The sequence below is a fragment of the Mesoplodon densirostris genome, chromosome 4, assembly GCF_025265405.1.
Source record: "Mesoplodon densirostris isolate mMesDen1 chromosome 4, mMesDen1 primary haplotype, whole genome shotgun sequence".
In the NCBI taxonomy this organism is placed as follows: domain Eukaryota; kingdom Metazoa; phylum Chordata; class Mammalia; order Artiodactyla; family Ziphiidae; genus Mesoplodon; species Mesoplodon densirostris.
In genome coordinates this window covers 180,813,461-180,837,381 of record NC_082664.1, presented here as the reverse complement: position 1 = coordinate 180,837,381, position 23,921 = coordinate 180,813,461, and the positions used below count along the sequence as shown (strand labels likewise).

The 23,921-nt window shown below is 41.0% G+C and overlaps 1 protein-coding gene and 1 pseudogene across 3 annotated transcripts in view; one reads left to right on the top strand and one right to left on the bottom strand.

Moving 5' to 3' along the window:
* Nucleotides 1-23,496, top strand: part of NSUN6 (NOP2/Sun RNA methyltransferase 6) — a 73,951-nt gene extending 50,455 nt beyond the window's left edge. For 2 of the 3 annotated variants that reach the window (XM_060095504.1, XM_060095506.1), the window contains exons 9-11: nt 10,430-10,578; nt 21,143-21,268; nt 22,906-23,496. In XM_060095504.1, the coding sequence (XP_059951487.1) occupies nt 10,430-10,578; nt 21,143-21,268; nt 22,906-23,118 (488 nt within the window). In that variant the 3' untranslated portion in view covers nt 23,119-23,496. Of the gene's footprint in view, nt 1-10,429; nt 10,579-21,142; nt 21,303-22,905 lie in introns of all 3 variants that reach the window. The other variant, XM_060095505.1, reaches the window with a different exon arrangement.
* LOC132487748 (mortality factor 4-like protein 1) lies at nt 2,192-3,125 on the bottom strand (annotated as a pseudogene).
* Nucleotides 23,497-23,921: the final 425 nt, after the last annotated feature.

The following is a 23,921-nucleotide window of genomic DNA, read 5'->3' as shown; positions in this document are numbered from 1 at the left end:
TTGCAAATAGAGATAGGTCAGTTTCTTCTTTGCTAACCTGGATGCCTTTTGTTTCATTTTGTTGCCTAATTGCCCTTGCTAGAAGCTTAGTACAGTGTTGAATAGAAGTGGTAACAGAGAACAGCCATGTCTGATGTTCCTGACTAGTCTTTCTTCAAGTGGCTTAGAACTGTAGGTTTGTCAATTAGATAGCCTTTATCAGGTTGAGAAATTACATGACTATTTCTCGTTTGTTGGATATTTTATATCATGAAATGGTGTTGGATTTTGCCAAGTGCTTCTTCTGTCTTATTCAGATGATCATGTGGTTTTTGACCTTTATTCAGTTAATTTTCAAATTTGGAATCCACCTTGCATTCCTGAGATAAATCCCACTTGGTCATAGTGTATAATCTTTTTCATTTATTGGTGGATTACGTTTGCTTTTATTTTATTGAGTATATTTGTTCCATATTTGTAAGAGATACTGGTCTGTGGTTTTCATTCTTGTGACATCTTTGTCGGGTTTTGGTTTCAGAGTAAGACTGGTCTCATAGACTGAGTTGGAAATTATTCTTTTATGTTTCTGAAAGAATTTGTGAAGACTTGGTATTATTTAAAAGTTTGGTGGATTCATCAGTGAAGTCATCTGGGCCTGGGTTTTTCTTTGTGGGATTTTAAAAAGTTACTAATTCAGTCTCTTTACTTACTATAGGTTTATTCAGATTTTCTCTTTCTTCTTGTATCAATTTTGATAGTTTGTATCTTTCTAGTAACTGGTCCATTTCATTTATCTATACAGTTTATAGTATTCCTTTATAATCGCTTTTCTTTCTGTAAGATCAGTAGCAATATCCCCCGTTAATTACTGATTTTAGTATTTTGAGTCTTCTCTCTTGGTCAGTCTAATTAAAGTTTTGTCAATGTTGTTGATTTTTTTCAAAGAACCAATTTTCAGCTTTGTTGATTCTTGTTTTTCTTTACTCTGTTTCATTAATTTCTGCTCTAATTTTTTTATTTAAAAATTTTAATTTTATATTGGACTATAGTTGATTTACAGTGTTGTATTAGTTTCAGGTGTACAGCAGAGTGATTCAGTTACACATATACATGTATCTATTCTTTTCAAATTCTCTTCCCATTTAGGTTATTACAGAATATTGAGCAGAGTTCCCAGTGCTATACAGTAGGACCTTGTTGGTTATCTATTTTAAATATAGTCGTGTGTATATGTCAATCCCAAACTCCCACTTTATCCGTCCCCCAACCTTTCCCCTTTGGTAACAGTAAGTTTGTTTTCAAAGTCTGTGAGTCTGTTTCTGTTTTGTAAATAACTTCATTTGTATCATTTTTTTTAGATTCCGCATATAAGTGATATCATATATTTGTCTTTCTCTGTCTGATGTACCTCACTTAGTATGATAATATCCAGGTCCATCCATGTTGCTGCAAATGACATTATTTCTTTCTTTTTAATGGCTGAGTAATAGTCCATTGTATATATGTACCACATCTTCTTTTTTCCTTAATTTAAAGAAAAAATTTATTGATGGTCTGAAAAACAATTTCTAAAAGATTGACTTTTCCAGAAAACTGTAGCTACACAATGCATTGTGTCTATCATGTTTAAACCTGCATTAGACACAAATACAAAAGCCATGAAACAAGCCACCATTCTTCAACAATCTGAGCAAAGATAAAATGCCTAAGGAACAACATGGATGACTTGCAAAGGATGGGCTGTTTACTTTAAGCACCATAAAAAAAAAGTGGGGGGGAGCACAAATGGATGAGTGTTTTCAGTTATATACACTGAATTGAACCTTTGGCACTAGGAATCAGGGCATTTTGTCATATAGCATTAACACGTTATAAAAGTGTGTGGCGGCAAAGGAATAGAACCACCAGCATTCAAACGCAGCTTTGTCAACTAAGCAGTAAAATACAGTATGTCTTTCTGTTGTCCATCGTTGAATACACTGGTAGCAACTTTGAAATGAAAGAAAAGAAAAAAGCTGTAATTCCTTTCATTTTCTCTGTTTAAATATCAAACAGAAAACAAACATCAATTCTGTTATACACTAATATTTCCAAAGTACCTCATTTGTACAAGAGAAGGACTAAGAAACAAAAATGCGTTTACAGACATCCAAACGTGAGTATAAGCACCTCACACAGCTTTCTGATGATATACTCAGGAGGAGCCACTTGGTTAATCGCTGGCACTAAACAGAGTTGCAGAGTTCTTTGCCAGGTGTTTTAGGAAATCATGAAGATAATTCAGTAATAAAGCAAGGCTCTTCTCATCCAGAGGTGTATGGACCAACATTGCTCCAGTTTGTACGGATAATCTCAGTAGATGTGGCGCTCCATGCACGTGGGACAGGGGCATCATCAGGGTAACCTGCGAGGATTTCAGCATACTGTGGTCTCATATTTGCAGAGCAGCTGAGTGCCCAGCATTACATTGAAGTGTTCCTTTATCCCTGCCACAGCTTCATGAACAGCATACTCCTTGTTACCTGTGTTTCCTTGAGATTTCTTGTAATTTGCATAATCCGCTAGCATGGAATCCACATTCTTCTTGGCAGGAAGATAAAGAGCTGTTTTTGCCGGGTAATTAAGTCCCAGTCATCAACAAGCCTCGGTCTTAGTTCTTCAGGAATCTTCACTGTCACTTCAGCTCGGTTCGTGAATGTTTCCTCGGTGTCCACAGTCGCATCTCCTTGGGCCCTTTTCTTGTAGGAGGCTGAGGTGTCTCACTGATGCTGCCACCGTCTCCATTTCCAGGTGTTTTTTTCTGTTTGTTCTATTTTGTTTACACTTGAGCATTTTTCTGTTGCAGACCACAAGTCTTCTTTCCAGGGGCAGCCCCTCTCATCTCCCCCTCTGCATACTGCTCCTGATTGTCTTTTTGAAGTTCTCGTTGCTTGGTGTAGACTGGTGTCCACGTACTGGAGTACTCTGCTTTCTGGAACCCATTCATGTCACGTTTTATTCCAGCCACTGTAATGTGTACAGTATTACCCGTGTTTATCCTTTATGGCCACCTTTACACACTTTGCTTCATACAGAAGAGGCCCGTGGAAGCACAGCGCGCTCTCACCCTCCTGGAATTGAGGCTTTGGGTCCTGCTTCAGGGCCATTCGTCAGTGATCGCTGATGCCTCCTCCTTCTCCCGCCATCCCCGACTCCTGCCCGTACTCTCGACCCCGCCCAACCCTGTGTCAGATGCGCCGTCAGGCACTGCCAACTCTACATCCTGGGCCCTATCACATCTTCTTTATCCATTCTTCTGTCAATGAACATTTAGGTTGCTTTCATGTCTTGGCGATTGTGAACAGTGCTGCAGTCAACACTGGGGTGCATGTATCCTTTTGAACCATGTTTTTGTCTGGATATATGCCCAGGAGTGGGATTGCTGGGTTATATGGTAGTTCTCTTTTTAGTTTTTTAAGGAACCTCCATACTGTTCTCCATAGTGGTTGTACCAATGTACTTCCCACCAACAGTGTTGGAGGGTTCCCTTTGCTCCACACCCTCTCTGGCATTTGTTTGTAGACTTAAAAAAATTTTTTTTTATTTATTTGGTTGTGCCGGGTCTTAGTTGTGGCAGGTGGGCTCCTTAGTTGTGGCATGCAAACTCTTAGTTGCGGCATGCATGTGGGATCTAGTTCCCTGACCTGGGATCCAACCTAGGCCCCCTGCATTGGGAGCATGGAGTCTTAACCAGTGGGCCACCAGGGAAGTCCCTGTTTGTAGACTTTGATCATGGCCATTCTGACTGGTGTGAGGTGATAACTCATTGTAGTTTTGATTTGCATTTCTCTGATAATTACTGATGTTGAGCATCTTTTCATGTGCTTTTTGGCCATCTGAATGTCTTTGGAGAAATGTCTATTTAGATCTTGTGCCCATTTTTTGATTGGGTTGTTTGTTTTTTTACCATAGAGCTGCATGAGCTGTTTTTATATTTTGGAGATTAATCCCTGTTGGTCACATCATTTACAAATATTTTCTCCCGTTCTGTGGGTTATCTTTTCGTTTTGTTGATGGTTTCCTTTGCTGTGCAGAAGCTTTTGAATTTAATTAGGTCCCATTTGTTTGTTTTTGTTTTTATTTCTATTACTCTAGGAGACGGATCAAAAAAAATACGGCTTCAATTTATGTCAAAGAGTATTCTTGCTATGCTTGCCTCCAAGAGTTTTATAGTATCCGGTCTTACATTTAGGTCTTTAACTCATTTTGAGTTTATTTTTGTGCATGGTGTTAGAAAATGTTCTAATTTCATTTTTTATATGTAGCTGTCCAGTTTTCCCAGCACCATTTATTGAAGACACTGTCATTTCTCCATTGTATAGTCTTGCCTCCTTTGTCATAGATTAATTGATCATAGGTGCATGGGTTTATTTCTGGACTTTCTGTCTTCTTCCGTTGATCTGTATTTCTGTTTTTGTGCCAGTTCCATACTGTTTTGATTACTGTAGCTTTGTAGTATAGTGTGAAGTCAGGGAGCCTGATTCTTCCAGCTTTGTTTTTCTTTCTCAAGATTGCTTTGGCTATTCAGATTTTTTTGTGTCTCCATAGAAATTAAAAATTTTTTTGTTTATAGTTCTGTGAAAAATGCCATTGGTAATTGGATAGGGATTGCATTGAATCTGTAGATTGCCTTGGGTTGTATAGTCATTCTGACAATATTGATTCTTCCAGCCCAAGAATATGGTATATCTTTCCTCTGTTTGTGTCATCTTCGATTTCTTTCATCAGTTTTTCATAGTTTTCAGAGTACAGGTCTTTGTTTCCTTAGGTAGGTTTATCCGTAGGTATTTTATTCTTTTTGATGTGATGGTAAATGGGATTGTTTCTTTAATTTCTGTTTCTGGACTTCCATTGTTACTGTATAGAAATGCAGCAGATTCTATGTTTTAATTTTGTATTCTGTAGCTTTACCGAATTCATTAATGAGCTCTAGTAGTTATCTGGTAGTATCTTTAGGATTTTCTATGTATAGTATCATGTCATCTGCAAACAGTGACAGTTTCACTTCTTCTTTTCCAATTTGGATGCCTTTTATATCTTTTTCTTCTCTGATTGCTGTGGCTAGGACTTCCAAAACTATGTTCAATAAAAGTGGTGAGAGTGGACATCCTTGTCTTGTTCCTGATCTTAGAGGAAGTGCTTTCAGCTTTCCATCATTGAGAATGATGTTTGCTGTGGATTTGTCATATAAGGCCTTTATTATGTTGAAGTGAGCTCCCTCTATGCCCACTTTCTGGAGAGTTTTCATCATAAATGGATGTTGAATTTTGTCAAAAGCTTTTTCTGCATCTGTTGAGATGATCATATGGTTTTTATTTTTCACTTTGTTAATGTGGTGTATCACACTGATTGATTTACAGATGTTGAAGAATACTTGCATCCCCGGGATAAATCCTTTTTGGTCATGGTGTGTGATCCTTTTAATGTATTGTTGGATTTGGTTTGCTAGTATATTTGTTGAGGATTTTTGCATCTATGTTCATCAGTGATATTGGTCTGTAATTTTTTTTTTTTTTGGTGGTATCTTTGTCTGCTTTTAGTATCAGGGTGATGGTGGCCTCATAGAATGAGCTTGGGAGTATTCCTTCCTCTGCAGTTTTTTGCAATAGTTCCAGAAGGATAGGTGTTAACTCTTCTGTAAATGTTTGATAGAATTTGCCTGTGAATCCATCTGGTCTGCTACTTTTTTTTTTTTTTTTTAATAAATAAAATAGATTTATTTATTTATTTATCTATTTATTTATTTTTGGCTGCATTAGGTCTGCGTTGCTGTGTGTGGGCTTTCTCTAGTTGCGGTGAGCGGGCTTCAGTAGTTGCAGCACGCGGGTTCAGTAGTTGTGGCTTGCAGGCTCTAGAGTGCAGGCTCAGTAGTTGTGGTGCATGGGCTTAGTTGCTCCGCGGCATGTGGGATCTTCCTGCACCAGGGCTCGAACCCACGTCCCCTGAATTGGCAGGCAGATTGTCAACCATTGCACCCCCAGGGAAGCCCCTTGACTTTTGTTTGTTGGGAGGTTTCAATCACAGTTTCAATTTCAGTGCTTGTGATTGGTCTGTTCATATTTTCTATTTCTTCCTGGTTCAGTCTTGGGAGATTGTGTTTTTCTAAGTTTGTCCATTTCTTCTAGTTTGTCCATTTTATTGGCATATAGTTGATTGTAGTAGTCTCTTACGATCCTTTATATTTCTGTGGTGTCCATTGCAACTTCTCCTTTTTCATTTCTAAGTTTATTGATCTGAGCCCTCTCCCTTTTTTCTTGACGAGTCTGGCTAAAGATCTATTCTGCCATCTTGTCTCAACACCCCTCAAAAATTGAAGAAACAAAAGTGCTTGTTACTGGTTCTTGTTTCCTCATCTCTCAAGCTGAGAACCAGTTTCCAGTAGGGCCTTGAGCCCACTGGTCAGGCCTCCACGGTTTCCCTAGCTGAGCTTTGAGGTGAGAGGGAAAATGCACCCTTCTTCACTCCTCTTTTCTCTTCCCCACAACGATTGTGGTGTGGGGTGATTGGCACTGGGGTTGGAGACACACTTTTGGAGCCCCCTTTTTTTTTTTTTTTTTTTTTTTTTTTGCAGTACACGGGCCTCTTACTGTTGTGGCCTCTCCCGTTGCAGGAGCACAGCCTCCGGACGCGCAGGCTCAGCGGCCATGGCTCACGGGCCCAGCCGCTCCACAGCATGTGGGATCCTCCCGAACCGGGGCACGAACCCATGTCCCCTGCATCAGCAGGCAGACTCTCAACCACTGCGCCACCAGGGAAGCCCTGGAGCCCCTTTTACCCCTGAGAGCCGCAGGCCAAACTGAAGTGACTGCGGCCCTGGCCTCGGGGGAGCCTCTCTGCTCTAATTTTTATTTTCTTCTAATTTCTATTTTTATTTTCTTCCTCTGCTTCATTTTTAGTTTGCTCATCTTTTTTCAGTGTCTTAAGAATGGAAACCTAGGTTATTACTTTGAGACTTTTCCTTTTTCTTCTTATTTTTTTAAAATAAATTTATCTTTTTATTTTTGGCTGTGTTGGGTCTTCGTCGCTGTGCAGACTTTCTCTAGTTGCGGCGAGCGGGGGCTACTCTCCATTGCGGTGTGCAGGCTTCTCATTGCAGTAGCTTCTTGTTGCAGAGCATGGGCTCTAGGCATGTGGGCTTCAGTAGTTGTGGCACACGGGCTCAGTAGTTGCAGTACGTGGGCTCTAGAGCGCAGGCTTAGTAGTTGTGGCGCATGGGCTTAGTTGCTCCATGGCATGCAGGATCTTCCTGGACCAGGACTTGAACCCATGTCCCCTGCATTGTCCGGTGGATTCTTAACCACTGCACCACCAGGGAAGTCCTGTGACTTTTCTTTTTAATGTAGATATTTACAGCTGTAAATGTCATCTAAGCACTATTTCACTACTTCCCATAAGATTTGGTACATTGTTTTGTTTTCGTTCACGTCACAGCATTTTAGGATTTACCTGTGATTTCTTTGACCCACGGTTATTTAAGAGCATGCTTTTAAATTTCCACATACTTGGAATTTTCCAGATTTCTTTCTGTTACTAACTTCTGTTTTCATTCCATTTTGGTGGGAGAAGAAACGTTGTATGAGTTTAACCTTTTTCGGATTTACTCAGCTTCGTCTTATGGCCTTGCATGTGATTTGTCTCCACGTGCACTGGAGAGGAATATGCGTTCTGCTGTTACATAGTGTTTTCTGTGAGGTCTAGTTGGTTTATGATGTTGAAGTGTTCTGTTTCCTTGTTGGTCTTCTGCCTCTTTGTTCTTTTCATTAGTAGTAGTTCTGTTTTTAATTTTCTGAGGAGCCTCCACACTGTTTTCCATAGTGGTTGCACCAGTTTACATTCCCACCAGCAGTGCAGGAGGCTCCCCTTTTCTCCACACCCTCATCAATGCCTCTCATCTCTTGTCTTTTTGATGACCTGTGGCTTTGATTTGCATTTACCTGATGATTAGTGCTGTTGGGCGTCTTTTCATGGGCCTGTTGGCCATCTGCATGTCTCCTTTGGAAAAATGCCTCTTCAGGTTCTCTGCCCATTTTTTAATCGGGTGGTTTTGTTTTTTTGATATTGAGTTTTGTGAGTTCATTATATACTTTGGATATGATATTGACCCTTATCAGGCAGATCATTTGCTACCATTCTATAGATTGTCTTTTGGTTTTGTTGGTGGTTTCTTTCACTGTGCAAAAGCTTTTAGGTTTGATTAGGTGCCAGTTGTTTATTTTTGCTTTTGTTTTCCTTGCCTGAGGTGAAACAGAATTGCTAAGGCTTCTGTAAAGGAGTGTGCTGCCTGTGTTTTCTTCTAGTTGGTATATGGTTTCTGGTCTTACATTTAGGACTTTTGTCCATTTTGATCTTATTTTTATATACTGTGTGAGAAAATGTTCTAACTTCATTCTTTTGCATATAGTTGTCCAGTTTTCCCCAAATCTCTTATTGAAGACTGTCTTTTCCCCCATTGTGTACTTTTGCTTCCCTTGTCATAGATTAATTGACTATAAGTGTGCGGATTTATTTCTGGGCGCTCCAGAAGTTTAGGGGCAAAGCTCCCTGGAGCTGGGATTCAGAGCTCTAAGGAAGGGGGTTTTACCTAGCTGCTGTGCTACTCAGGGTCCAGAGCAGGTGACTGCAGTGAGCTGAGACTTACAGCTTGAGAGAGAGGGCTCTGTCCACTTCATACTGATACTTAAGGGAAAAAGCTGGAAACAGTACCTGTCAAGGCGAAGGGCTGTTACTGGGATTGTTTTGACAGAAACAGCAAGCCATCAGGAAGGACCAAGTCCTGTTCTCTACCCCTTTTATCTTTCATCCTCTTCCCACCCCCGTCGCTTCTCTGCCTCCTGTTGGTGAATCTTGAAGCCAACAGGCAAAGGAGAATTGTAGTTCACAGAGTTCCCCCCTCAGCATCACACAGCAGAGTAGAGGTGGGTAAACTTGGAGCTCAGAAGAATATAGCTTAATAACTAGCATATTTGGAGCAGAACAGATAGTCCTTGAAATAGGTTCAAATGTATACTAAAATTTCATATATGATAAAATTAGCATTGCAAACCTAGAGGGAAAAGTAAATTAATAAATAGCTCTAAGATGATTTTTTTGTTTGGAGGGCTGGGGGAAAGGTTTATACACAAAAGTAACTTTAGGATGGATTAAAGTTTACTGTCAAGAATTAAATGGAAAGTAACTAGAAGCAGGTATAGATGAACATTTATTTGACTTCATAATGGGGAAGATTTTAAAGCATGAAAGCAAAGCTAGAACTCAGAAGAAGGAAGATAAATTTAATACTCAACATTTATGTATGTAAAAAAAAAACCTGTGGCAGATGGCAAATAGTGGGAAATATTTGTAAAATAGTTAAGAAAGGTGAGATCACTATTTTTGATGTACAAAGAGCTCTTCTAATCAATACAAAAAAGACAAGTCTCAGTAGAAAACCAGCAAAGACGATGTGACCATCTAAACAAAAAAATACAAACGGTCAATAACATAATTATCAACTTTGATGAGGATTTTGGGGAAAGTACAGTCATGACACTGGAAGTGTAAATTGCGTATACTCTTTCTACAGGATTTTATCAGTATTATTAAAACCCTTAAAAATAATTGCTTACTTTGGAAGGATATTTCTTTGGAGGCAGTGGATAAGAAAGCAAGGATGGTTGTGGGTGGAGATGAGTTAAATTGATAAGAGCTTGTGTCTCACAGTTTTGCAGTCAGAAAAGCAGGTTGTCTTGGGGTGAGACCCAGAACGCTGCTGTGGGCACCGTAGGAGATCAGCTAGCTTTGCATGAAAGCAGTCTGCAGTAATATCTTGCCTACAGTTAGATACTATAAATATATGAGCAGACCCGCTTGGTTTCATGATTTTCTCCAGTAACCCTAAGTGGATGAGAAGCTGGAGTGGAGAAAGTTATGTAAGCAAATGCAGAGGGAAACCTGTGGAAGATTGGATTCGGGGCTATGTAGACTCATTCTAGAGCATAGCCTTGCTGATGGCCACAGAAGCAAGGAGGCCGAGGAACCATAGAACCAGGATGTTTGCCTAGAACCTAAAAGGTAGTCTCTTTTTCTGGGGCTGTCTGCAGTAAGATTTACTAAGAAAAATACCAGCTCTTAGAATGACTAGAGTTAATTTCATGTCCTAGCTCTGATGAAGTGTGGCTTCTGACATTGGGGGTACGGGTTTTGTTTGATTAGGCCTTGGCTTGCGCTAGCTATATCAGTTAATCCTATAATAATCACATCTTTAACCTCTTTTACCTGTAAGTCAGTTAGCTTAACCAGCTACCTGATGGAATTGTTATGCATTACTTTCCATTCTAGATTATGATGTTAAATTCCGATGATTGCATCTGTTTCAAGAATTTTCTGTCCTAACAGGGCAGAGAGCAAATAATGTTTATAATTCTCTTTATAGGAGAACCTCCATTCTTACCAGAATCTTTTGACCGAATTCTCCTGGATGCTCCCTGCAGTGGAATGGGACAGAGACCAAACATGGCTTGTACTTGGACTTTGAAGGAAATGACATCATATCAACCATTACAGCGAAAACTCTTCACTGTGGTATGTGATAACCTTTTGCTGTGGAAGAAAGGTGACCTTTACTAGCTTAATCTTTTAAAGACTGAGAGCAGTATTCATAGCAGCATTATTCACAGTAACCAAAATGTGGAAAAAAGCCAGGTATCCATCAGCAGATGAAGGGATAAGTAAAATGTGGTATGTATGTACAATGGAATATTACCTAGCCTTGAAAAGGAATGAAATTCTGATACACGCTACAACATGGATGAATTTTGAACACATTATGCTAAGTTATATAAGCCAGACACAAAAGGACCAAATGGTGTGTGATTCCGTTTATATGAGTATCAAGAATAGGCAAATTCATGGAGACGGAAAGTAGAATAGAGGTTGCCAGTGGCTGGAGGGACAGGAGAGCGAATGGGGAGTTCCCGTTTCATGGGATGATGAAGAAGTTCAGGAGATGGGATAATGGTGATGGTTGTAAACAGTGTGACTGTACTTAATGCCATTGAATTGTACACTTAAAAATGGTTAAAATGGTAAATTTTATATACACTGTACCACACACACACAGAACACCAGAGACATGGTTTTCCTTTATGTTGACTCACTCTTTCATCTCAGGCAATAGTAGAATTTCTTCTCTGAGACATTGAAGGAATTTCAAACATTCTGCTCTGTCTTAAAAATAGAGCGTGGTTGGGACTTCCCTGGTGGTCCAGTGGTTAGGACTCCGCGCTTCCACTGCAGGGGGCCCAGGTTCAGTCCCTGGTCGGGGAACTTAAGATCCCGCACGCCGCACGGCATGGCCAAAAATAAAGGGGGGGGGGTTGTTAACATAGTTGCTAATTGATGTAAAACATTTGGGTATAAAATAAATTACTTTTTTATAGGGTTCTTGGATCATCTTAGTGAATTAAAAGTGGGAAATCCAATAGAGGCAAACACGTTCATAAGATTGGGAAGTGACAACATCCAGTGTCAGATATGGAAGGACAGTAAAAATGTAGCAAATCTAACTGGTCTACAGGATGCTTCAGAAGAAGCCCAGATAGAACATGTGAGAATTTCTGTCAGTCTTGCCAACATGATTTCATAGGATGTAGACAGCATTGGATCAGAGGTGACCCCACCATGTCCTCTCAGTTCTCTAATTATAAATACACAAGCTGCAGCAACAGTGGGTATGCTCTGATGATTCCATCTCTGAAGCTGTCTTTCAGTACATTTCTTTTCAGCACTCCTGGTGTCTCCTTTCCTACACAAAAGTGGCATTAAGAGTGGATTGTTTAAACTTTTATTGTATAGGGTCTTCAGAGAACACATCCTGGAAGTTAAAACAGCAAGCAGCAAAAAAAGAAGCTTTGCTTATAGCTGCAACCCAGTTTGATGTGACGGTAAAATTAGGATCCTGTTTTAAGAGACATGGCTTTTTGTTCTTTTTAGCTCATAGCAAAAAGACATTTTAAGAGGCGACTGGGAGGAGATGTGTTGGTCTCAGTGACAAGGAGCAGCTGACCGTGTGCAAGAGAGAGTGTAGAATCCAGTGGGTGTGCCACAGGGTGAGGGCAGGGGTTGAGACTGGACCCAGTGCCTCCACATAAGTTACTCTAGGTACCTGGGTTTCCTTATGGGAGAAGTGGGTAGGGTGACTCCCCCTGATGGGGCTACCGTTCTCATGGCAGTTATAAGATTTGTTGAGAAAAGCTGTGTAATGTGCTTAGAACAGCAGCTGGCACCCAGTAGCAAAGTTTAAATTTTGATCAGTGTACTAGGGTTAAGAAAGCATACTATATGGTTTTTTTTTTTAAGATTTTCATTAACATTTTTTTAAAAATCTGGGGATTTGAAAAGAGAAACTAGTTATTTGGGACAAGTTCATTTTCATATTACACCTTATTTCCTGGACAGATACTCATTGGGCACCTCCTATATGTAACACACAACTCTAGGTGCCGGTGACATGCTAGCCAACCCCTGACCTTTGACATGGGGTTTCTGTTCTAACTGGGGAGGAAAATAAACAGCTAGTTGAGTTAGAGATTTCTTGTGTTCCAAGGCAGTGACCCAGTGAAGCGAACTTTAGAGAGGAAGGGGGATGGGAGCGCCTGATTGGAACAGTTGAAGATTGTACCTGGGCTGGGCAGGGAGGGCGCTGCTGAGACGCTGAAATAGAAACAAAGATGAGGGTGGTGAGGAGGGAGTGAGCGCTGCAGGGAAGGTGCAGAGCTGTCTGGGCCGGTGCAGGGGCCCTGAGGTGGGGGCGCGCCGTGCACGTTCCAGAACAGCAGAGGCAGGCGGTGCTGCTCAAGCAGGGCACGCCAGGCACACGAGAAGGGACGGCCGCGTGGGGCCTGCTGTACGCAGGGCCTCGAAGGCCACTCTGAGGACGTGGGCTCTGACTCCAAGGGATGACGGGAATGTTGGAAGGGTTTTCTTGTTTTGTTTTGTTGTTTGGCTGTGCCATGCGGCTTGTGGGATCTCAGTTCCCTGGCCAGGGATTGAGCCTGGGCTGCAGCACTGAAAGCCCCGGGGATCCTAACCACTAGGCCACCAGGGAACTCACCATGGAAGGGTTTTGAGCTGAGAAGAGACAGTTTTAAAAGCACCGATCTGGCTGCTGTGTTGAGAATAGATGGTAGGAGGGCAGGGAATGAAGCAGGTAGGAAACTGTTTGATAATCCAGGCAAAAAATCACGAAACTTGGAGCAGAATGATAGCAGTGGAAGTTGGTGAGAAGTAGCCAATCTCTGGATATATTTTGAAAGTAGAGCTGATGGCATTTGCTTGATGACTGGGGATGCGAGAACAAGAGGCATGAAGGATAATCTGAGGTTGGGGCCTGCGCCCCGGGGAGGACGGGAATCCGGCTCCAGGAGGTTTCAGAGGAAGAAGGTAGGAGTTCAGTTTGGGACGTGTCACATCTGAGGGTAAAAATATTGAGAGTGCAGTTGAACATATGGGTACAGAATTCAAAAAGGAGTCTCACCTAAAAATGTAAATTGGTGAGTCTTCAGTATAAAAATGGTATCTAAAGCCGTGAAACTGAATGATCATGTTTGGGAAAGTCTCGGTCCAGATGGACTAAAACAGCTCCAAGATAATGAAATGCATCTGGCCTGGAACACTCTAATTAAAGAGAGAGTCCTGGTCATACAGACCATCACTTATTTATCCCAGAAACTTGAAAAAGGTATCATACATGTATATTTTTTTCTTTATACATCTTTATTTTGTACACATTTATACATGTTGTGTGTTACAACAAGCCTGACTTACTCTTCCCATTTAAAAAATAAACCATGAATAATATAAAGGAATCATGGTCCTTTTCTCCTTTATAAATCCTACCCATGAGTCTTTTTTTTTTTTTTTTTAAATAAATTGTTTTGGAGTATAGTTGATTTACAATGTTGTGTTAGTTTCAGGTATACAGCAAAGTGATTCAGTTATACATATATCCATTCTTTTTCAGACTTTTTTCCTATATAGGTTATAAAATACTGAATAGAGTTTCCTGTGCTACACAGTAGGTCCTCGTTGGTTATCTATTTTATACATAGTAGTGTATGTGTGTTAATCCCAAACTTCTAGTTTATCTCTCCCCCATACTGTTATTCCCTTTGATAATCATAACTATGTTTTCTGTGTCTGTGAGTCTATTTCCGTTTTGTAAATAAGTTCATTTGTATCATTTTTTTTAGCTTCCACATGTAAGTGATATTATGTGCTATTAGTCTTTCTCTGTCTGACTTGACTTCACTTAGTATGATAGTCCCTAGGTCCATCCATGTTGCTGCAAATGGCATTATTTCATTCTTTTTTTATGGCCGAGTAATATTCCATTGTACATATATACCACACCTTCTTTATCCATTCCTCTGTCGATGGACATTTAGGTGGCTTCCATGTCTTGGCTATTGTAAATGGTGCTGCTGTGAACACTGGGGTGCGTGTATCTTTTTTTGTTTTGAAATTTTTATTTTATATTGGAGTATAGTTTATTTACAATGTTGTGTTAGTTTCAAGTGTGCAGCAAAGTGATTCATTTACACATATACATATATCCATTCTTCTTCAGATTCTTTTCCCATGTATAGGTTATTACAGAATATTGAGTAGAGTTCCCTGTGCTATACAGTAGGTCCTTGTTGGTTATCTATTTATATATATGGTAGTGTATATATGTTAATTTCAAACTCCTAATTTATCCCTCCCTGCCACCTTTCCCCTTTGGTAATCATAAGTTTGTTTTTGTCTGTGAGTCTGTTTCTGTTCTGTAAATAAGTTCATTTGTATCATTTTTTTAGATTTCACTTATAAGTGGTATCATATGATTTTTGTCTTTGGCTTATTTCACTTAGTATGATAATCTCTAGGTCCATCCATGTTGCTGCAAATGGCATTATTTCATTCTTTTTTATGGCTGAGTCATATTCCATTGTATATATGCACCACATCTTCTTTATCCACTCATCTGTTGATAGACATTTAGGTTGTTTTCATGTTCTGGCTATTGTAAATAGTGCTGCCGTGAACATTGGGGTGCATCTATCTTTTCTAATTATGGTTTTGTCTAGATATATGCCCAGGAGTTGGATTGCTGGATCATATGGCAACTCTATTTTTAGTTTTTTAAGGAACCTCCATACTGTTCTCCATAGTGGCTGTATCAATTTACATTCCCACCAACAGTGCAAGAGGGTTCCCTCTTCTCCACACCCTCTCCAGCATTTATTGTTTGTAGGCTTTTTGATGATGGCCATTCTGCCTGGTGTGAGGTGGTACCTCATTGTAGTCTTGATTTGCATTTCTCTGATAATTAGTGAAGTTGAGCATCTTTTCATGTGCTTTTTGGCCATCTGAATGTCTTCTTTGGAGAAGTGTCTGTTTAGATCTTCTGCCCATTTTTTGATTGGGTTGTTTGTGTTTTTGACAGAGCTGCATGAGCTGTTTGTATATTTTGGAGATTAATCCCTTGTCGGTCACCTTGTTTGCAAATATTTTCTCCCATTTTGTGGGTCCTCTTTTCGATTTGTTGATGGTTTCCTTTGCTGTGCAAAATCTTTTAAGTTTAATTAGGTCCCATTTGTTTATTTTTATTTTTATTTTCATTACTGTAGGAGGTGGGTCCACAAAGATATTCCTGTGATTTATATCAAACACTGTTCTGCCTATGTTTTCCTCTAAGAGTTTTATAGTGTCTGGCCTTACATTTAGGTCTTTGATCCATTTTGAGTTTATTTTTGTGTATGGTGTTAGAGAATGTTCTAATTTCGTTCTTTTACATGTAGCTGTCCAGTTTTCCCAGCACCACTATTGAAGAGACTGTGTTTTCTCCATAGTGTATTCTTGCCTCCTTTGTCATAGATTAATTTTCCATAGATGTGGGGTTTATTTCTGGCCTTTCTATCCTCTTCCATTGATCTATGAGTCTGTTTTTGTGCCAGTACCATACCGTTCTGATGACTGTAGCTTTGTATTGTATTCTGAAGTCTGGTTGTCTGATTCCTCCAGCTCCATTTTTCTTTATCAAGATTGCTTCTGCTATTCGGGGTCATTTGTGACTCCATACAAATATTGGTGTCGGAGTGATGGTGGCCTCATTGAATGAGTTTCGGAGTGTTTCTTCCTCTGCAGTTTTTCGGAAGAGTTTCAGAGGATAGGTGTTAACTCTCCTGTAAACGTTTGATAAGGTTCACCAGTGAAGCCATCTGATCCTGGACTTTTGTTTGTTGGAAGATTTTTAATCACAGTTTTAATTTCAGTACTTGTGATTGGTCTGTTCATATTTTCTTTCTTCCTGGTTCAGTCTTGGGAAATTGTACCTTTCTAAGAATTTGTCCATTTCTTCTAGGTTTTCCATTTTATTGGCATATATGTGTTCATAGTAGTCTCTTATGACTCTTTGTATTTCTGTGGTGTCCATTGTAACTTTTCCTTTTTCCTTTTTAATTTTATGAACTTGAGCCTTCTCCCTCTTTTTCTTGATGAGTCTGGCTAAAGGGTTATCAATTTTACTTTTCAAAGAACCAGCTTTTAGTTTCATTGATCTTTTCTATTGTTTTCTTTATCTGTTTCATTTATTTCTGCTCTGATATTTATGGTTTCTTTCCTTCTGCTAATTTTGAGTTTTATTTATTCTTTCTCTAGTTGCTTTAGGTGTAAAGTTAGTTGTTTATTTGAGATTTTTCTTGTTTCCTGAGGTAAGACTGTATTGCTGTAAACTTCCCTCTTAAAACTGCTTTTGCTGTATCCCATAGGTTATAGATCGTCGTGTTTTCATTGTCATTTGTCTCCAGATAGCTTTTGATTTCCTGTTTGATTTCTTCTGTGACCATTGATGTTTTAGTAACATATTGTTTAGCTTCCATGTGTTCGTGTTTCTTACAGTTTTTTCCCTGTAATTGATTTCTAATCTCATAGCGTTGTTGTCGGAAAACATGCTTGATATGATATCAACTTTCTTAAATTTACTGAGGCTTGATTTGTGGCCCAAGATATGATCTATCCTGGAGAATGTTCCATGTGCACTTGAGAAGAATGTGTATTCTGCTGCTTTCGGTTAGAATGTTCTATATATATGTGAATTAAGTTTATCTGGTCTAATGTGTCATTTAAGGCCTGTGTTTCTTTATTGACTTTCTTTCTGGATGATCTGTCTATTGATGAATGTGGGGTGTTAAAGTCCCCCACTATTATTGTGTTATTGTCAATTTCTCCTTTTATAGCTGTTAACATTTGCCTTATATATTGAGGTGCTCCTATGTTGGATGCATATATATTTACAGTTGTTATATCTTCTTCTTGGATTGATCCCTTGATCATTATGTAGTGTCCTTCTTTGTCTCTTGTAACAGTCTTTATTTTAAAGTCTATTTTGTCTGAGTATGCTACTATAGCTTTCTTTTGATTTCCATTTACATGGAATACCTTTTTCCATCCTCTCACTTTCAGTCTGTATATGTCCTTAGATCTGAGGTGGTTCTCTTGTAGACAGTATATATATCGGTCTTGTTTTTGTATCCATTCAGCCAGTCTGTGTCTTTTGGTTGGAGCATTTAATCCATTTACATTTAAGGTAATTATCGATAATGTGTTCTTTTTTTTTTTTTTTTTTTTTTTTTTTTTTTGTGGTATGCGGGCCTCTCACTGTTGTGGCCTCCCCCGTTGCGGAGCACAGGCTCCGGATGCGCAGGCCCAGCGGCCATGGCTCACGGGCCCAGCCGCTCCGCGGCACATGGGATCCTCCCAGACCGGGGCACGAACCCGTATCCCCTGCATCGGCAGGCGGACTCTCAACCACTGCGCCACCAGGGAGGCCCGATAATGTGTTCTTGTTGCCATTTTTGTTAATTGTTTTGGATTTGTTTTTGTAGATCTTTTTTCTTGCCTTCCTCTTTTGTTCTCTTGTGATTTGATGGCTATCTTTAGTGTTGTGTTTGGATTGCTTTTTCTTTTTTTGTGTGTCTATTGTAGATTTTTGGTTTGTGGTTCCCGTGAGTTTCTGATACAGCAGTTTATATATATACAAGGTTGTTTTAAGTTGCTGGTCTCTTAATTTCCAGTACATTTCCAATATCCTGCATTTCTGCTGTCCTCACGATTGCTGGTTTGGATATCATATTTGTGTGTGGATGATTTCCTACCGTTACTTTATGTTTGCCTTTACCAGTGAGCTTTTCCATTTGTAATTTTCTTATTTCTACTTGTGGCCTTTTCTTTTCTGTCTAGAGAATTTCCTTTGGCATTTGTTGTAAAGCTGGTCTGGTGGTGCTGAATTCTCTTAGCTGTTGCTTGTCTCTGAAGCTTTTGATTTCTCCATCAAATCTGAATGTTCTATCTGAATGAGGGCATTGCTGCGTGAAGTATTGTAGTAGGTTTTTCCCTTTCATCACTTTAAATATATTGTGCCTCTCCCTTCTGACTTGCAGAGTTTCTGCTGAAAAATCTGCTGATAACCTTATGGGGATTCCTTTTTATGTTATTTGTTCCTTTTAATATTTTTTCATTGTCTTTAATTTTTGTCAGTTTGATTAATGTGTGTCTTGGCATGTTCCTCCTTGGGTTAATCTTGTATGGGACTCTCAGCGCTTCCTGGACTTGAGTGAGTGTTTCCTTTCTCACGTCAGGGAAGTTTTTGGCTATAATCTCTTCACATATTTTCTCAGGCCCTTTCCCTCTCTCTTCTCCTTCTCAGACCCCTGTAATGTGAATGTTGGTTCATTTAATGTTGGCCCAGAGGTCTCTGAAATTGTCCTAATTTCCTTTCATTCTTTTTTCTTTATTCTGTTCTGTGGCAGTGATTTCTACCACTGTCTTCCAGCTCACTTATTTGTTCTTCTGCCTCATTTTTTCTTTTATTGATTCCTTCTAGTGTATTTTTCATTGCAGTTATTGTATTGTTCATCTCTGTTTGTCCTGTAAGTCTTCTAGCTCTTTGTTAAACATTTCTTCTGTCTTCTTGGTCTGTGCCTCCGTTCTTTTTCCGAGATCTTGGATCATCTCTACTATTGTTACTGTAAATTCTTTCTCAGGTAGATTGCCTGTCTCCACTTCACTTAGTTTTTCTTTTTGGTTTTTATCTTGTTCCTTATTCTGGAACATATTTCTCTGCCATCTCATTTTCTCTGACTGTATGTGTTTGTGTCTCCGTTTCTTAGGCTGCAGGACTGTAGCTCCTCTTGCTCCTGGTGTCTGCCCCCTGGTGGGTGAGGTTGGTCCTGGGGCTTATGCAGGCTTCCTGGTGGGAGGTGCCTGCCCACTGGTGGGTGGAGCTGGGTCTCATCCCTCTGGTGGGCAGGTTCATGTCAAGTGGTGTGTTTAGATGTGGCTGTGAGCTCAGTATGGCTTTAGGCAGCCTGTCTGCTGATGGTTGGGGCTGTGTTCCTGTCCCACTAGTTGTATGGTCTGAGGTGTTCTAGCACTGGAGCCTGTAGGTTGTTGGGTAGGGCTTGGTCTTGGTGCCAAAATGGCGACCTCCTGGAGAACTCAGGCCAATCAGTATTCCCTGGGACCTCTGCCACCAGTGACCTTGCTCCCGTAGTGAGCCACAGTCAACCCCTGCCTTCCCAGGAGACCCTCCAAAACCCACAGGTAGGTCTAGCCCAGGTGTCTACGGAGTCACTGCTTTGTGCTGGGTCCCAGTGCATGTGAAATCTTGTGTGCGCCCTCCAAGACTGGAGCCTTTGTTTCCCCTCGTCCTAGGGAGGTCCTGCACTTAAGCCCTGCTAGTCTTCAAAGCCAAATGCTCTGGAGGTTCCTCCTCTTGTGCCAGACCCTCAGGCTGGGGAGCCTGACCAGGGGCTCAGAACTTTAACTCTTGTGGGAGAACCTTGCGCTGTAATTATTTTCCATTTTTGGGGTTGCCCACCCGGCGGATATGGGATTTGCTTATATTGTGAAAGCGTCCCTCCTACTGTCTTGTTGTGGCTTCTTCTTTGTCTGTGGATATATTGTAACAAACTGTCTTTTTTGGTAGGTTCCGATCTGTTTTTGTTGATGGTGGTTTAGCATTTAGATGTGATCTTGGTGTTTTTGTGAGAGGAGGTGAGGTCAGGTCCTTCTACTCTGCCATCTTGTCCGGAATCAAGGGCTGCTTTTAGTCTGGATGCTTGCTGCCTCTTTCCTCAGTGTGTGCTGGCCGTTATCCACTTGATACGGGGTGTGCAGGTGCGGTGGCCTGTGCATGCTCCCAGTACGGCTGGGGCAGCCGTTGGCACCCTCTCCCATGTCTCCCAGTGGTAGCAGCGCCCTGCGTGCTCCCGGGGATAGCGGTGGGGGTTGGCAACAGGAGCCCACTCGTGGGTCTCTTGGTGGTAGTGGCCTGTGCCTGCCTCTGGAGCCCATGATGGCAGTGTCGGCTCGTGCCCGCCCCCAGAGCTTGTGTAGGCCGTGTCGTGTTGCCTTGGAGCGCGTGTAGGGAAAGATGCTCCTGTAGTTTTCCCACCCCTCCCCTGGCGTGCCCCCCCCCCAACAGTGGTGCCTTGCCCTCTCTCATGGGCCCAGGCTTCTTCTGAGTGCAGCCTCAGTTGGCATTCTCCAGCCTCTTCAAGGTGTCATCACACAGCCAACCCCGGGCCTCTCCCTGGGACTGTCTCTGAAGCCCAAGCTTCAGCACCCAGCGCCCCACCTCCCCATACCGGCAGTTGAGTGTCTCAGGCTGCGGAGCGTAGGGCAGCGGTACAGACCGCCTGTGCAGCTCACTGTCCGTTTTGCCTTCCGCTGACTGGTTGCTGCGTTCTTCTCTGGGGCCCCAAAGCTCCCCTTCCATCCAGGCTGGTCCTCCCGCCGATAAGGGGACTTGCCAGGGTGCAGGAAACTTTCCTTCTGCACAGCTCCCTCTCGGGTGCAGGTCCAGTCCTGATTCCTTTCTCTCTCTCTCTTTTTTTCTTTTTTCTTTTTTCTTTTGTCCTGCCTGGTTACGTGGAGGTTTTCTGGCCCTTCCAGAAATCTGAGGTCTTTTGCATCTTCATGCAGTAGATGTCCTGTGAGAATCGTTTCACTTACAGATGTATGTCATGTATACGTTTATATACATTGTATTTAAAATGTTCACTTGCTCTTGCAATACTCATCATCCGATCACACCTGTCTTTAGGCAGCTGAGCTGCTGAAGCCGGGGGGCGTGCTGGTGTATAGCACGTGCACTGTCACCCTAGCAGAAAATGAAGAACAGGTCGCCTGGGCCCTCAAGACATTTCCTCACCTTCAGCTTCAGCGCCAGGTGAGGGCCATTGCCGTTGTCTCTGGGTGATCCGGTAAGTCGTGGAAACTTAAGCATGTTGATAAACGCAGAGAGTGATACGAAGAGACGTGTCAAGTAAAACTTCTGAAACAAATCTTGCGGTACACAAGGTTTCTCTAGTGAGAGCTGTTCCACACAGCCCCTAGAGGATTTTCACATCCTGACCCAGTTTTTCCAGGCCTTCACTCTCTATAGTTGTGTTAAAATGCCACAGAGCTCAGGGGGATTTCTGTTACATGTTTATTTGACTTGTGGCTCTTGTTCATGTTACTCACAATTTTGTTTCTAAAACCCTTCCTCCACCCCTCAGTCCTATAATTTTTGAGCAGTTTTCTCATATCTCAGCAAAGCCCAGGGAGGCATTAATAACTGGGATATCAAAAGACTAGCCAAGGGGGGAAAATGGTTCAGGATTATTGCTTCCTTCTGGATTCTTATATAAGATGGGGAACATTTAAAAAGGTTTCTTGTACTTTATTTTACCTAGCACTGTCTTTCTGTTCTGGTTTTTATTAAAACTATATTTATGACTAGACTTTTTAGCCCATGATGTTTGAGATTAGGTTTAAATCTGTGGTAATGCTCACATTTATTCAGATAAACTGAACATCTAATGTCAGTTGTTCCAGTACAGAATTCTAGTAAGTAATTGGAATATATAGACAGAAGGCAACCCAGAGATGGTTTCTGGACTCAGAAATTAAGATAAGTGCATTGGAGATGAAAAGAAGACTTGAGAATTCGCTTGAATTTGATGTGTGTGTATATACATATACACTCAGTATATACCTAAAAGAGATGGAACTCCCCCCCCGACACACACATGGGTTAATAAACAATAGGTTTTCAGATATAAACCTAAGAAAATCTGTCTTCAGTAACACAAGCATTTGTGAAATGGTGACGTAAGTTAGGCTTATGCATCTTTTGTAGTAGTGGTTTGCACGGATCACTCAGTTCCTTATGTATTCCTCTAAACTAATCAAGGCAGCCTTAGTTTTCTCATCTCTTTTAATATTCTAGTACATTTAAAAACAACAACAAAAAAAGAGAACTTTTATCATCCAGTAGGTATGGGCCAGAGAGAGGCATCTTCAGATGCCCAAGAAACTCCTGTCAGTTTTGGGGAGTCTGACAAATAAAGCTGGGTTTTCATCTGATAATAATGTTCCACTTGCTAAGTGCCCACTCTGTGCCAGACCCGATACCACCTTACTTATTTAAGCCTCAGATCAGAGTATTTCACCTGTTTCGTAGATGAGGAAGCGGGTAAGGTAAGTTACTTTCCTAAAGTCACACAGTTAAGCTGTGGCAGAGCTGTGATGTGAATCCACGTGCTTCTAAGTGTGGAGCCCAGGTCTCCTGCATGCCGTGGGCCTTGATAAGCACAAGGGCCATCCTAGGGACTCAGTCATCAAGTGGCTGCATGTTACCACCCTCCCACTTTACTACCCGGAAAAGCAGCAGGTCCATTTCACAAAGATAAAAGGTATTTACTCATTTTTCTGTTTCTGGAATTGGTGGTAGTTACAGCTCAGTTTGTCCTTTTACGTAAATGGTACACAGGCAAACTTCCCAACGCGAGGATGTTTGTGTTTATTTGTCTCCCCGAGCAGGACCCACAGGTTGGAGGAGAAGGGATGCTGGGAGCTGGCCTGTCATCTGAACAACTGAAGCGGCTGCAGCGATTCGATCCCTGTGTGGTGCCGTCACAGGACAGTGACACTGGTTCTCTCAGAGACGCCAGGATAGAAGACATGATTTGGCTCGCAAATAAGGATTGTATAGGCTTTTTCATTGCAAAATTTGTAAAATGCAAAAGCACGTAGGAGAAGGATCCTTAGAAATGAAAGTTCCAAACGTTTTCCTTTTTTTTTTTTTTCTTTTTTTGAACCAAAAACTGTTGTCAGGCCATGTGATTGATGCCATGGTTGCTGAGGAAACAGAAAAGGCTGCCGGCTGTTCCACCAGGAATCAAGAGACTGTACTTCACAGAGGAAGTAGCCGGCGGGTGGAGAGGGGGGCACTTTGAGACTATATCTTGTGTGTTTAAAATACTTTTCCTTTATGGATTTAGCAGAGTATAAAGAAAAGGAGTTGCCTGAAGATGTCTGGAACATATTTTCATTTGGGGTCTTTGTTTTAATTTGTAAAGAATGCAAGTCATTTTTAATGTTAAAATAAGTGGATTTAACAAAAGGAATAAAATAAGCGGTATTTAATTTGGTTATAAAACACGTTTTCCGTTATTGAGTTCCTTCAGAATTCAGGGTCTGGGAACTATAACTTATTTATCAAGTGCCAGGAATGGAGCTGGGGGTTTTACCTGACTTCTTCTGTTTACTATTTGGTAAATCAACCCTCTTTCAAATGAATTCTGGACTACTCCCAATGACAGTCTCCCTTCACTATGTTGACGTTTTTTCTTCTGTCATATTTTAAACTAAAAACTAAAATGAATTTTTTTAAACTCTAGATTAAAAATGAGATGATTGCACAATTTGGGTACCTTTTATCATCTAATGGAATACGTACAATTTCTTAGAGACGTGATTGGTGAGAAAACCATCTTGTGAGAGCTGGGAAGTGGCCAGGCACTCACAGCGAAGCCTTGGTGTTCTCCCTCTGAACA